At 44.9% G+C, this 13,969-nt stretch overlaps 1 protein-coding gene across 2 annotated transcripts in view; it reads left to right on the top strand.

Annotated features, from left to right (window-relative positions):
* PTDSS1 (phosphatidylserine synthase 1) overlaps positions 1 to 13,969 on the top strand; it is a 59,532-nt gene that overhangs the window by 39,810 nt on the left and 5,753 nt on the right. For both annotated transcript variants that reach the window (XM_006916666.3, XM_006916667.3), the window contains exon 10: positions 8,472 to 8,571. In XM_006916666.3, coding sequence (XP_006916728.1) covers positions 8,472 to 8,571 — 100 coding nt within the window. The remainder of the gene's footprint in view (positions 1 to 8,471; positions 8,572 to 13,969) is intronic.

Below are 13,969 nucleotides of genomic sequence, written 5' to 3'. Positions count from 1 at the left end.
ACAGCTGCTTGCAATATACCAAGGTATAATTTTATTGTCCCAAAGAGAATTAACACAATTTATTTGTTAAATTGTGTTAGTCACAATTTATTGTCTTTTTGCGGATACAAATGCTATATCTGAATTTACTATTATTTAAGTGATGAAAGAGACCATGGGTTATCTAATTTACACCCCCCCCATATGAAATATGAGACCATCTTCAGTATGTCAGGTAAGTGGTTCTTCTGCTTAAAACACCATCAACATTTTACCATGCCATTAAGCAACCAAAGTTCCAGAGACGTTCAGCAGATCTGTACACAAAATTCAGGGCCTTGGTTGGGTAGCTTAAATTCAAGACACAATCTAGGTTCCGAATTGAGTGTGACAGTATTTAGAAATTTGATGAAAATTCATAGTAGGGAAAAAATTGCTACTTTCGACAGATCTTTAAACAAAATAACTTTTCCAATGAAAGAGTAATACATGTACACTGATAAACAATTCAGAAAAGAAGAAACTAAAGCTCACCCAAAGAAGTCAGTCATTTAGAGATAATTGCTGTTAGCATTGCAGTGTCATTCCTTTCAAATGTGTGTGCGCGTGCCCGTCCAGCGCCCATTCCAGGTTTTGAGGGTTTTATTCAAGTTGGATTTAGACAAGTCCCCCTTTGCCTAAAGACAAAGGGCCATTGTCATTCGTTTCTCAGAAATTCTGTCACTTAAGCTGATTTTCCTACCTAAAGTGATTTCAGTTTAAAGGATGATAAGATGGATTAGATTTCTGCTGTTTAGCAATCTGGCAGGAGAAAGAATTTACACGTCTACCAGGTTTCTAACATACTGTGCAAAGGCCGTGTGAAGAAAGCATGATCGTGGAGTCCTACCTAGAAGAGAGGAAGATGGAGTCTTTCTTCTTGTCTTATTGTCTCGTCCAAGGAGGCAGTGATTTTCCTGCATCTGAGCTCTGTTCTTTCCACTCACATTTTTCTCTTTATATTTAAAAGTCCTTGGCAAGGTTTTATTCTACTGTGGAGTGGATATACTTTTTACAGAACTATCTCTTTACTACCTGTTGAGGAAAAGGAGATGCGGATCAGAGGTAGTATTACAGCAAAGTTTCTTTCTAATCAGGCAGCCAAAAAAAATAACCCCGTGGAAGGAGAAATGGCAAAGATAAACTGGGTCACAGTGGCAGAAAATGCTGCTACAGAAAGTTATATCTTGTTGAAAAGTGATAAAATAAAATTCAAAGGTGAGATCATTTGGCTACTTTAGTGTGTTTTATTGAGAATTGAGATCTTCCAGTAAAGTGATATCAAAATTAATCAATCTTGAGAACTAGTGGGCCATGCTGAAAAGTAATAGATCCCTCTCCGTAAACCACACACAGTGGGTCTTCAGGGTTCGTGAACCAGAGCTGCCTCTGCACGTTTATCACGCAGTGAAGATGACGCAGGAGGCCAGAGTCTCTGGTCTCGTCTCTTGAGTGTTTGCCCTGCAGGGGCCGCCACCTCCCTCTTCTGCCCCGTCTCTCCCCTGCCTCCCTGTTGCCCTCATTTTGTCTTTTTCAATCTATCAAAACAGCAAACATTTAAATTTCTGACTTTCTTGAATAACTAGTAGCTGATTTACAGCTTTCTTTTCACCAACTTTGGATTAATTTCAGGCTTTAGCCAGGTGTGGAGATGTGAGGGAACAGAGTAGGAGTGTCCCAAGAAGTGACATACGAAATTCGCTTTTGAAGACTTTAGAGAGGGGAGGGGAAAGGTCAAACAGGACCTCCGGAGGCTTCTTTCCCACAGTTCCACATCTTTTCTTCCTGAAGAGGGCACTTTTCTGTAAATGTCACAACCTCAAAAAGTTTGTATTTAATTACTAACTGATGTAACTAAATACAGACTTACAGTGGGGTCTCCTATAGTTGTGCCAGAGATCTGAGCTTTTAAATCTTTTATGCTTCAGCATGCTGTGTCCAGCACAGATAGGTCTCTGTCCAGCTAGGGAATGGGGCCCACCAGGGAGAGGGCAGCAGTGTGAAAAAGTTGGCTTCTTCTCTGTTTAGAAAGTCACGTTCTGTTACCTCAGCTCTGTGGGAGTATGGGGGCCAGGCGGATGTGAACAGATTCCCCCCGTGTGTGCTTTTATCATCTTCATCTTTGTCTTTCTCTCCACTCCACCCTTGTTTTAATTGAGTATCTGTGCCTAAATGAGCCTGGCTTATAAGGAAAGCTATTTGATTACTTGGCCCTGGGAGGAAGGCGATCCAGCTCCGGCTTTAACACGAGTGAGCAGTCACTTTCTCTTCCCGAAGTTCCTGGGTTGGTCTTTGAGGGATGGGTGAGCATGGACTGTGCCTGGGGACCACCTCGCTATCAGAACTGCCCTCCCCCTCTGAGTTTCCTGGCCGCACTACCACAGCCGTACCGGTGTCCCCGTCTCAAAGTGTGTGGGCCTCTGCTGCTGACTTGTTCTCTCCCAGTCAGCTCCCCACCAGCAAGGCCCCTCTCCGTCCTCGCCTCTCCTGCCTCCCCAGAGTCTGCCGTCTCACAGCTGTTCTCTTCTTTGGGCAGCAGCTGCCCTGGTTTTCCTCCTACTTTTCTGTTTCTTCTCAGTTTCCTCTGGCGGCTTCCTATTCCATCCCCCTATCCCTCCCACATGTCTTAAATTGTGCCATTCTTCCAGGCTCTCTTGCCCTCTTTTTCCTTTTTTTTTTAAGGATAGACACGGCCTGTAGCACAGGGTCCTTCCCGTAGGAGGGAATGTGCTGAGGGAAACAGACAACTGTCAGTGGTGTCATCCGACTCTTGACCCTTCCTGTCACTACCAGGTCCCCACCGGCTTCCTGTTGACCTTGACCTTCATTTCACAGCCTCTCCCACCTGTCCTCGCCTTCCCTCGGGGCCGCTCCTGTCTGTTTCAGACCCTGGGCCCCACACTGTTACGGTGGCTTTATAACCAGTTTCCCTTTCCCAGCACCTTCCCCTCCTGTGCTCAGGACTGCTCCCTCTTCACTCCGCCTCTCCCTGCTGCCTTGCTCAGAAACCTCTCCTACAGCCCCAAACCCCTGGTGGCAGTCGTTATTTTTTTAGCAGCAGAATCCATTTCCTCAAATGACATCTTGCCCCAAACCCTAATATACGTCAAAACAAGTGAGCAGGACTGTACTAGGTGTCCCACCCAGGACCCTTTTAACCTCTTCCCACCCTCCCCGCCCACCCCCCCCTCCCTAGGAAGTCTGTAAGCTCCAGGAGCACAGTGGAAGTTGTTTCTATCTGATAAGTGCAGCTCAGTTATCACTTCCTCCCAAAAAGGCATTTCTGCTCACCCTAATTAGAAGGTTACTCAGTCCAGAGCGCTTCCTGGCTACCTGTGTAGTGGTGTAGCAGTTGCGTCTGTTATACACCACTCATGCCATTGTGGGCGGGTCGTCTCCTGGCTGGCTGAAGGGTGGCTGCCCTGGGCCTGGAGCCATCCCAGTGATGCAGGACAGTGGCACATTTCCCTGAGGTGGTGGGGGGAGACCAAGCCCTGGACTGAGTGAAGAAGGTCTTTTGGCAGAGAGTGTAGGAAGAATTCAACACATGCCAAAGTTAGAGTCAACAGGAAAGTTTATTAGAGAAGCGGTAACACCCCACAAACAGTTTGGTCTCCTCTCAGAGGCAGAGAGTGAGAGGGACCAAGAAAGACTTGGAAAGACAGTGAGTAGAGACTGGCCCATTGTTCAGGGAATTCAGTTTCTACATCATTCTTTAGTTCCTGTAAGTTATTGTCTAACCCATTTCCTTTGAAATGGACATACAGTGAAGAAGGAGAAGAGTATGTAGGTGAAAAGGTAAGAATATGTAGAGTGAAAAGCCTGCTGGCAGTTCCTAGCCTTTAATCCATAGGTTCCCCATGGTTTTAGCCTTAGGTAAAGACCCCTGGCTCCTTTCCGCTGCACAGGTGTGGAGAATGGGTTGTTATTAATCCAGCAGAAATCGTCCTTTGTTCTGAAGGTGTCCTCCTGGCCTGGCTGCAGGGCTGATCAGCACACTGCAGTCTCTGATTGTGGCTTGATTAACATTTTAATTCTCTTACCTCTTTCCTACCTTACCAGTAGAGCATCTTGTGCAGCTATGGAACAGTCTTTATGGGATGTAGGCAGGCTGGGGCATCCTCAGAATCCAACAGCAAGTTTTGTTGGCATGCCGAAAACTCTGTGCTTGTACATCCAGCTTACTTGCACTGAGCCTAGAGCTTTTATGCCCCAATTTCTGTAATAGCCCTGCTTACATTCTTGTTGCACTCACTGAGGAGCACCTTACTCTGGGCTCTACATTAACATCTTTATTTCTGCCCTGTCTCTTAAAGTGCAGGCTCCAAAGATGGGGAGCTGAGAGTGTGCTTCAGCAGACCAGCCTCGACCCCAGGCAGAAGCACCTCAGGCAGCCCAGAGAGTTTGCCTCCTGCCCATGCTAATTCAAGATAAGGATGGCCACAGGCATCAAAGGGAGTTGGAGCTCTGAATGAATTCCATCCAACACAATTTGGCCACCTCTTCAGTTTGTTAAAGATCAGATTTACATTTGCACTGAGTTCAGGGAGCCCTGGGGAAGAGCTTGTGCTGTCTTCGCTGACAGACTTAATAGAGGCTCCCATCCTACCCAAGCCTTGGCCTCAGCCCTAAGCTAGCAGCCATTTAAGTCTTATATAAAAGTAATGTTAACATTCCAGGACATTGTTTATTAGGACTCCCTCTGGGGGCAATGGCTGGTGGTTAAAGAGCCCATGTGATTGTTGAGTTTTACTGCCTCCCAGTTTCCATCACCCCTCGCATCGCCACAGCTACTCCCCTGGTCCTCCCCCTGCATTCGAGGCCTCGCTGCTTCTGTTCTTGCCTCCTCACCACCAGTTCTCAGTTCAGCTGCCAGACTATCTTATTAAAATGTGATTCGCTGAATCACGTTCAACTCTCTGCTCCAGGGGCTCCTGGCTCCCTCAGACGAAAAGCCAAGCCCTTGAGTGGCCCTCAGGACCCTTGCTACTGTGACACAACTCTCTCCCTTCTCCCTCCTTCCACTCCCTCTCCCCAAAAGACACACACTGACCCTAACCCCCATCACCTCACTGAGAGGCCACATTCATGGACAAGGGCTTAACTAAGATTCCTCAGCACATAGGGGCAAAGCATATCCTAAAGCTGCTGACTAAAAAGCTCTGGTCTTCAGAAGAAACTTCAGTTCATTATGAAGTCAACAGGGTGGATCTTGACCAGCATTTCCTTAAAATGAAATAGAATAGAAAAATGTCAGAGTACGGGTGTTACTACCGGGGCGATATGAAATCCGGCGTCACCCCAGTGGCGTGAGTGGAGGGTGGGTCCTTGGTTCTTCCCCACTGACACAGCAAAGAATTACAGATCAGCGAGATTTAGAAAAAGTAAGATTTATTAAAAGTATGTTTTAGAAGGAGATGAGCCATGCTAAGGAAGGCTGCAGCCCTGTGGAATTTGGTAAGTGAAAAGGTAAAAGATAAAAGACAGAGCACACTCCAAGGGAGGAACCGGTTTTCAGCAAAGAGTTGTAACAGCACGGAAGAGGGAAGGTCTGCATTAGGGCATCATGGGTGGTTACAAAGGTGTTCCTAGGTGATTGGCCCTGGAGGTCATTTTGATTGACATTTGGCTGTTATATAACACTACGCTTCTTACACATGTGCTTACCCAGAACTCAGTCTGTTATATTAGATTCATGAACTTCCAGAAAGAGACACGATATTATAATGATGGTATAATGAGTCTGAGGTTGCGGGCAGGTTAAGGTAGTACCTTCTGTGCAAGCATCAGTGGCTGAGGGCCCTGGAGGTCATTTTGATTGACATTTGGCTGTTATATAACACTACGCTTCTTACACATGTGCTTACCCAGAACTCAGTCTGTTATATTAGATTCATGAACTTCCAGAAAGAGACACGATATTATAATGATGGTATAATGAGTCTGAGGTTGCGGGCAGGTTAAGGTAGTACCTTCTGTGTAAGCATCAGCGGCTGGATTAAAGTCCTTTGTCTCTCAGGTGCAGGAATGATTCTTTAACTACAAATGGGGTGTTCTTTGGACTGTCTCGGGCCTGGGCCGCCATTCCTTTGTTCCCCTGTTGCTCATGTCTGTCTAACCTAACAAGGGGACAAATTATTTTATGAAACTTGTTTCAGGTGTGTATGTGTGTGTGCACGCACACGCGCACGTATGTACGTACGTGTACTGGGTCACAATAAAATGTTTCTTGCCATGGTCTCAGATCACAGAAGTCAGGAACACAGCTCTAGCCTGCTGATCACCATGCTTTTGAAAGGTGACTCAATCTAGTTAAATATCCAGAAATCTCATAGTAAACTCCAGGTGTTCTGTCTGGCTTAAGAGCAGACAGGCACACTTAGTTCCAGGGCTTAGCACTTTCTGTTGTATTTCAAGAAGTCCTGGCCAAAGGTTAAATACTCTTTTTATGTTCACTCACAGGCACCCTTCCCCTCACTGTGCAGCCTGGAAGTAACGAAAGTTTAGCTGCCATCTAGTGTCAGCTCACAGTCTAGACCAGGATCAAGTGAAACTCAGACCTACACTTATAAGCCTCCTGTTCACCTCAGCTAAAATGATACTTTCTCACACGTGCCATGCTTTGTTGCAGGGCTTTTTGCAGATTCAGGCCAATAATTCCTAAACCTTCTTTGGCTGGGGCTAGGGGAAAAGAGTCCCAAACTCTCTAAAATGGTTCTTTTCAGGTGTCCAGTTGTTTGGAGCCATCCACACATTCGATGATGGCAGTGACCTCTGTGTCTACCAGCAGGTAGTGGGGCACAGAGCCTTCTGGGCCCCTTCTTGTACTTTTAGTGCAACCGTACTAATCTCTGATTGTTCGTATTTCATCTCAAGCAAGGGACACAAAAGTGGCCTTGCATGAAATCTGTTTGTATGCTTTTTTTCCTATGCATTCTTAAGCAGTCTTTGGGATTGCGTGACTAGCTGTGTCACTCTTACCTCATCGTTTTTATCTTGTGCTCTGAGTCTTAATAAAAGTCAGATTTTTATAATGAACATAAGAGTGGCTTTTTTTTCTTTGATCTTTAATTAGAGGATATATCATGAAATTTTTCGTTTTTTAACATTTTTGTATTTAGCAAAGTTGCTTACAGATCGAGAGAGGATAAAGGGTTTATATTGTCAGCAAACATGGCAGATGTTGAATTTGGAAATTTTTAGGCGGCTGAGAAGGAATGTGATTTTTGCCTTCAAGTTATTGAAAGACACAGGCTCAAACTCACCCTGTCCGACTATAGATGGCAGACTTAGTACCCATGGGTAGAAGGAGACAGAGGCCAGCCTGAGAGAAGGAAAAGCATCCCAACAACTAAAGAGACTGAGCGGCAGAATAAGTCGCCCACAAAGGGAGTGGGTTCCCGGTCCCTGAGAAGGTTCCAGCAAGTGGTGACTGTCCACCCTGGTGGTAATAGGCACTGAGTTAGCGATACCAGGTGCCTCCAGCTATTAAGGTGTATGAGCTGAGATTCTAGTCTTGGAGGAAGAAAGAAGTTAAAAAATAGTTTTATTTCTTGGAAGGGGCAGAGGGACGAATAGGCAAGGGGACAGGATTTTTTAGGGCAGTGAAACTACTCTGTATAATTCAATAATGGTGGATACATGTCATTCTCATTTGTCCAATAGACAATTGAATGTATAATATAAGAGTGTGAACCCTGATGTCAGCTGTGGACTTTGGGTGATAATGATGTGTCAGTGTAGGTTCATTGATTGTAACAAATATACCACTCTTGTAAGGATGTTGATAGTGTGAGAGGCGATGCAGAGTATGAGGTAAATCTGTAACTTCCTCTCAATTTTGCTGTGAACCTAAAACTCCTTTAAAAAAATACCCAGTCTTTAAAAAAAAAAAGAAGTAATAGTAAAATAAACTTTATTGCATCTAAAAATACACACACACACACACATACACACAGACTTGACTCTCGAACAGCACGGGGGTTAAAGGCAACAACCCCCCACACAGTCAAAACTCCACACAAAACTTCGATTCCCTAAAAACTTAAATTCTAATAGCCTACTGTTGACTGGAACCCTTATTGATAACACAAACAGTTGATTGACATATTTTGCATCTTATATGTATTACACACTGTAAATAAACTAAAGTTAGAGAAAAGAAAATGTTACTAAGAAAATCATAAGGATTTTCAGTATTGATTGAAAAAAATTCGCAAATAGGTGGACCCATGCAGTTCAAACTCATGTCGTTCAAGGGTCAACTGTGTTTAATTTTGAAGAAAATGCAGTATGCTAGAACAATGTCATTTTGTTTGGGGCCTGCTACCGGTGTTTGGGGCAGAAACATTATGACCAGTTGAACTTTTTGATGGAATAATGCGTATTTCTGGTAATGCATATGCTCTGATAAAACAAATTAGTATTTGACTTCCTGTTCTCTGTTTACCTAGGGTCATTGGTTTCCTGGAAGCTATTGTTTGCATAAAATTTGGACAAGATCTCTTCTCTAAGACCCAAATACTCTATGTTGTGCTTTGGCTTCTTTGCGTGGTAAGTCCTTACTTTTTCACTCAAAGAGTTAACTAAATTCTCCATGCTGTCTGTTAAAAAAAAAAAAAAAAACTCTCATGTACCAAGTTTCCTTAGAAATTCATAGACAGGACATTCTGTTTGTAATAACCTGAGATTGGTCACCAGTCCAAAATTCAAAAATAAACACATAGGATCACATGCCATACAAAATGGGTCACCTTGACAGGTTCTGGTCAGATGCCCTCAGCAGTTGCACCGTTCATGCACTTATTTCACTTAAGGGAATTCATCTGCATGTGAAGAATTTCAGGCCTGCCGTGAAGCAACAAGGATAATTACAGTGCCCTGTAACACACTTTACTGTATAAGCATTTATGTACAATATGACAGGCTGTAGTTGATAGGCCATGTGAGATGTTTTTTGAAAGTGATCAGACCGTGCAGTTTCTGCCCTGCCAGCTGCCTTTCTAGGCGAAGCCTGTGTAGGGTAAGCTTCCTCTGTGAAGGGCAGAGCCTGTGGCCTCCAGCCCTGTTGTCCTGGGACTTTTCCTTCGCCTTTCGCAGGGAGTAAGATCTTCCCCAGCTTACACATTTGTTGACTGCCTTTCTTAGTTTGTTTTATTATTTTGGAGAAAAGTCTTATTTTACATTCAAGCTTAGGATCTTTTCCTTACTTGATTCAGAAAATTAATTTGGGCTTTCTTTATAATTACAGAAAATTTCAAACATATTTGAAAGGAGATAAAGTAGATGACCCCTCATGTACCCATTATCCAGTTTCAACAATTACAGCTCACAGCCAGTTTTGTTTCCTTATTTCCTACTCACTATCTCTACCCCAAATTATTTTGAAGCAGACCACCTGTAATATTTCAGGATTTATCTCTAAAAGAAGATAAGAATGTTTTGTTTTTGTTTCATGCAGCCACCATACCATTATCACATGTGAAAAAAAATTAACAGCAATTCCTTAATGCAGTCAAATATCTAATCAGTGTTCAAATTACTGACATTTTCTTACATTTTAACAGTTTATTTGAGTCAGTGCCCACATTTTGCAATTCTTGTCATGCTTTTTAAGTCTCAGTCTATACTTTCCTTCTATGTCTAGCTCTCTCTCTCTCTCTCATACTTTATTTGTTGAAGAAATCAGCTTTCGTCCTGTATATTTCCCCACAGTCTGGATTTTACTGATTTCATCCTGTGCAGTAATTTAACAGATTTCTTTGTCCTCTGTATTTTCTATAAATTGGTAGCTGGATCTAGAAGCTTAATCAGATTCAGTTTTTTTTGTTTTTTTGTTTTTTTGTTTTTTTTGCAAGACTAACCTTTGTATTTTTAAAGTGTTTTTTCGTTTGTTTTTTTGCCTTTCATGGTGCCTATTTTTAGGGTTACTTATTAGCAAAACTAGCTGTGCCAGGGCACCTTGAGCTTGTTCTGTCTTCTTTTATATTGAACAATAAAAGGTAATAAGGATTTCCTTTGTACTTAAACTCCAGGGTTAATGTTCAAATGTATTTTTTCTGTCCTGGTGAGACTAGATATGAGGATTGGTTAAGGGACTGTGTCAGATGTGCCTGGAGATTTTAACCAAGCGCTTCTCACATTGCTCTCTGGCATGTGCCCTTCGGGTGTGTGAACTGTAGCATGACCTACTGCCCTCACCTGGTGCCAGAGGGAACACAGACAGGTGGAGGCAGGTGGGACTGCTGGGACATGGGTAGGTGCCCTTCTCACAACAGCCTGTAGCAGGCTCCCAGCCACCAGCGCACAGCTTTCACTGGGGCATCGGTGGCCAGAACGGTCTTCTCAAGGCCGTGTCCAAGAAGCCCTCTCTGGGCAACCTGCCTGCAGGGACCTCACCAGTCTCTTTAAGTTTGAGACTTTCTCTCTGGTTTACTTATGTGACACTTAGCATACACTTCCTTACGTTTATGACTTGATTTGCCTTTGTGTGATTATGTTATTATTGAGGACATGAACCACATCTGGTCTTCCCGTCGATCTCGCTTTCACTTAGCACGGTCCCTTGTACGTCCGTCATTCCTTCACACTTCCTGAGTGCTTATCAAAGCTGCATCTGATGCTGGACCCCTACAGATACATGATGGTGATGACAAAATTTATTAACGCTTATATGCCAGACACTGTTCCAAACCCTGCTCATGAATGATACATTTGATCTTTACACTTTGTGGGGAGGTACTTTATTAACCTTCTTTTATTAATGAATAAGTAAAGTCACAGAGAGGTTCATTAAGGTGCCCCAGCTTACACAGAGACTAAGTGGCAGAGGCAGGGGTCAAACCCAGACAATCTGGCTGGAGAGCTCCTGCTCCCCTCCACCAAGGGCGGTCCCTCTAGGAGTCTCTACATCCAGGCAATAGAATTATACATGCAAAAGAGCAATGTTAATGGGTGATTAGTATTCAGAAGGACGTGTACATAGAGCTGAAAGAGCCCTGGAGAGAGCACCAGGCGGCATGGGGAGTTGGCAAGGGCCCCTGGAGGTAAATGAGTGAACAGGACTTGGAAGGAGCACAATGAGTGGCTCTCCCATCCCTCAAGTGCCCAGCTAAAAACCTGGGAGGCTGCTTCCTGTCCTTTGTCATTCTTCAAATCAGCAGGTCACCAGATTTCAGTCATTCAACCGTGTGGCCCAGCTCCACCCTCCTCTCCATTCTCACTGCCTTTGCAGCTGTCCAGACACCTGTTCTCCCTCCATCCTGCCCTTCAGATCCATTTTCTACACTGTTGCCGAAGCGATCTTTCAGAATCCAGATCTGAATCTCTTCCCTGCTCAGAATCATTCCCTATTATTGGTGGCTTCAGAGAGCCCAATGATAGAATATTTTTCCCCATCCAAGTTCAGAGTAATTAAGAGAAAGGCAGGATGAGAGGAGGATCTAGAGATCAGAATAGCATCTTTATTACTGAGAATCTGCATCTTTCAATATCAGCTTTAGATGCTTGACAATGAGGGGCTTCCAGATAGTGAACCCCGGAATAGACCTCCAGCCCCAGGAACCAGGCCTCCCTACGTTGTGCTGGTGGCCTGGCACCTGGAGGGAAATGCCCATCTTCCTTCTCTCGGATTCACCAGGAAGATAAGAGTTAGCTATTCCGCAGGGAAGGAGTGAAGGGTAGAGAGAAGCTGGAAAATTATACCAGGAAAACTCCTTCCCTGTAGAAAACAATACCAAGAAGAAGAAGAACCCTGCCACCCACGCGTGCTCTACTCGGCTACCCCAAACTCCTTGGTTACCTCAACGAGCCATCCAGAGTTCTCTTGCCATCACACGGGATGCTTCCTTTGCCTGATCTGAATGCTTTTCTTTCTTCCTCTACCTAGTGAATCTTATGCCAAGACTAAACTTAAATTTATGTCCTCCATGACCTGCAAAGCAGACTAGGAAATACCTTCCTCGGGGACCGATCTCACTTTATACATATTTCTTTGAGTTCTAACTTCAGTGTAATGTAATTTGTAGTGTTTATATCTGTCTCTTCATTCTTATTCACAAAGAGTACATTTTCGTTGTCCTTTTGTCCCCACTGACTCTAGCACAGTGCCTGATGCATGGGAAATACCCCACAGACACATGGAGAATAAAGGAATAAGTTCAAGAGTCAGAGACAGATGTACATGCAGACTGAGAAACACACACGTGCGAAAGCATGAAGCTGTGCCAGGGCCCAGCGTTCTCAGGAAGATCGCAGCATGTTTGGGCAGCGAGAGTGAGGAGAGCGAGTTGGAGGAAGAGGATAGATGTCTGCTCAGGAAGGACTTTGTGTGTCTGTAGCGGGAAACCCAAAAGAGATTTTTCCCTGGGAAATGCTGTGGACGGGAGGAGAGTCTGGAGGGAAAAGGAGTTGGAGGAAGAGTTTAGTCTGAGGGTGTTGCAGGGTCCCAGGTGAGAAATGACTGCCTGAACCAAGGGCTGGATTTGAGAGCTTGTTGAAGAAGTTAGTTCGACACGATGCCGTCCCCTCTCATAGCTGGGAAGGGATGTGAGGGTGACTCCACGGTGTCTAGTTTGTGCCCTTGATGGCTGTCGGGACAAGTAACAGATCAGGGGATATCAGAAGCCCCTTGAAAGGAGATGAAGTTGGTTTGGGGCATTGGGGTTTGCGGGACCCTTAGAACTTACAGCTGAAGTGTCCTTGGAAATTCCGGTCTGTCCAGTAACACTGGATAGACTCGGTCGGTGGTGGAGATGAAAGAGTTGTGTGTAGGGCACTGCTGGAGCCATCGGATGAGTTAGGGGACGTAGCATGGGTAAGAGGAACTCGCTAAGGATGGAATTCTGCAGAGCTGCCACACGTAGAGGCCAGGCTAGGGCTGAGAAACAGCCACTGGAGAGCAGGACCTTGAAGACAAGCAGAATCTTCCAATTGGTATTAGCAGTGACAAGCACCATGGAGGGGGACCTGGCCCGCAGTGAGGCCAGTGAAGGGTCCCCAAAGAAGAAGAATGGAAACAAGGTTCTGGTGCTTTTTCATACTCATGGCCTTTATTAGAGCTCAAGATTGATCTCAAACTCAGGAGTGGGGTGAACTTTATTCAGTAAAGCAGTGTTAAGTTACGCCCCGCCTCCCACACTACTCAGGGCAACAAAGCTTCTAATTATTCCTCTTGCTTGGTAAGAGAATATATCTGGAACTTGAGATTAATGTGGAAGCAAAGATCTGTTATGCTGCTTAATAATCTCTAGCAGCAGTTGTCTGATCAAACCTGGTAAATGGAACGCTCCTTGTTGTGACCTGTTAGTCAAGCAGGTCTCACTCCCTCGCCGGAACATGGTCGTGTACTGCCACGGCTCTCATCTCACATACTTTTCTTTCTTTTTTTTTCTTCCCTTTTCTTTAAACAAAATCTGTACAGTTGCTATTTTAAATTCAGGTCTTGACATTTTAAGTGGGTACTTGCCTAGATTTCCACAGGTGTGATTGCAAACCCCAAATTACAAGCTTTTGTCTCCTGGGACAAATGTGAAATGGGTCTTTTGTACCTAGGTGAAGTGGTAAATTTGGCAGCCACCATAGGCCCTCTGTGTGGCAGTTGTGATGATAAGCTGACCACCTGCCAGTGTCTGGCCTGTCCACCGCAGGGCTGTATGCTGGGCTGGCCTACCCTCCTACGGGTGGGGCTGGGGAAGGAAGAGGAAGAGCCTCACTCGCCTGCCCTCTGGTGGGCAGAATTCACGATGACAGCCAGCCCAGCCCTCACTGCTCTGAGATCTAGTGGAGTGACCGCTCTGGCCAGCCTCCCCAGCCCCACTGCACAGCCACTGACTGGTCTGGGGAGGTGTAACCTGATCTCCCCAACCTCCCCCTCCTTGCGAAACCTAGGATGGCCTGTTTTGCTCTTCATAAAGGACCTAACACAGACGCAGGCTGCCACACAAAAATCCTC

The sequence above is a fragment of the Pteropus alecto genome, unplaced genomic scaffold (assembly GCF_000325575.1).
Source record: "Pteropus alecto unplaced genomic scaffold, ASM32557v1 scaffold164, whole genome shotgun sequence".
Taxonomy (NCBI): domain Eukaryota; kingdom Metazoa; phylum Chordata; class Mammalia; order Chiroptera; family Pteropodidae; genus Pteropus; species Pteropus alecto.
The sequence above is the reverse complement of the archived record's forward strand: the minus strand, read 5'-3'. Positions and strand labels throughout refer to the sequence as shown.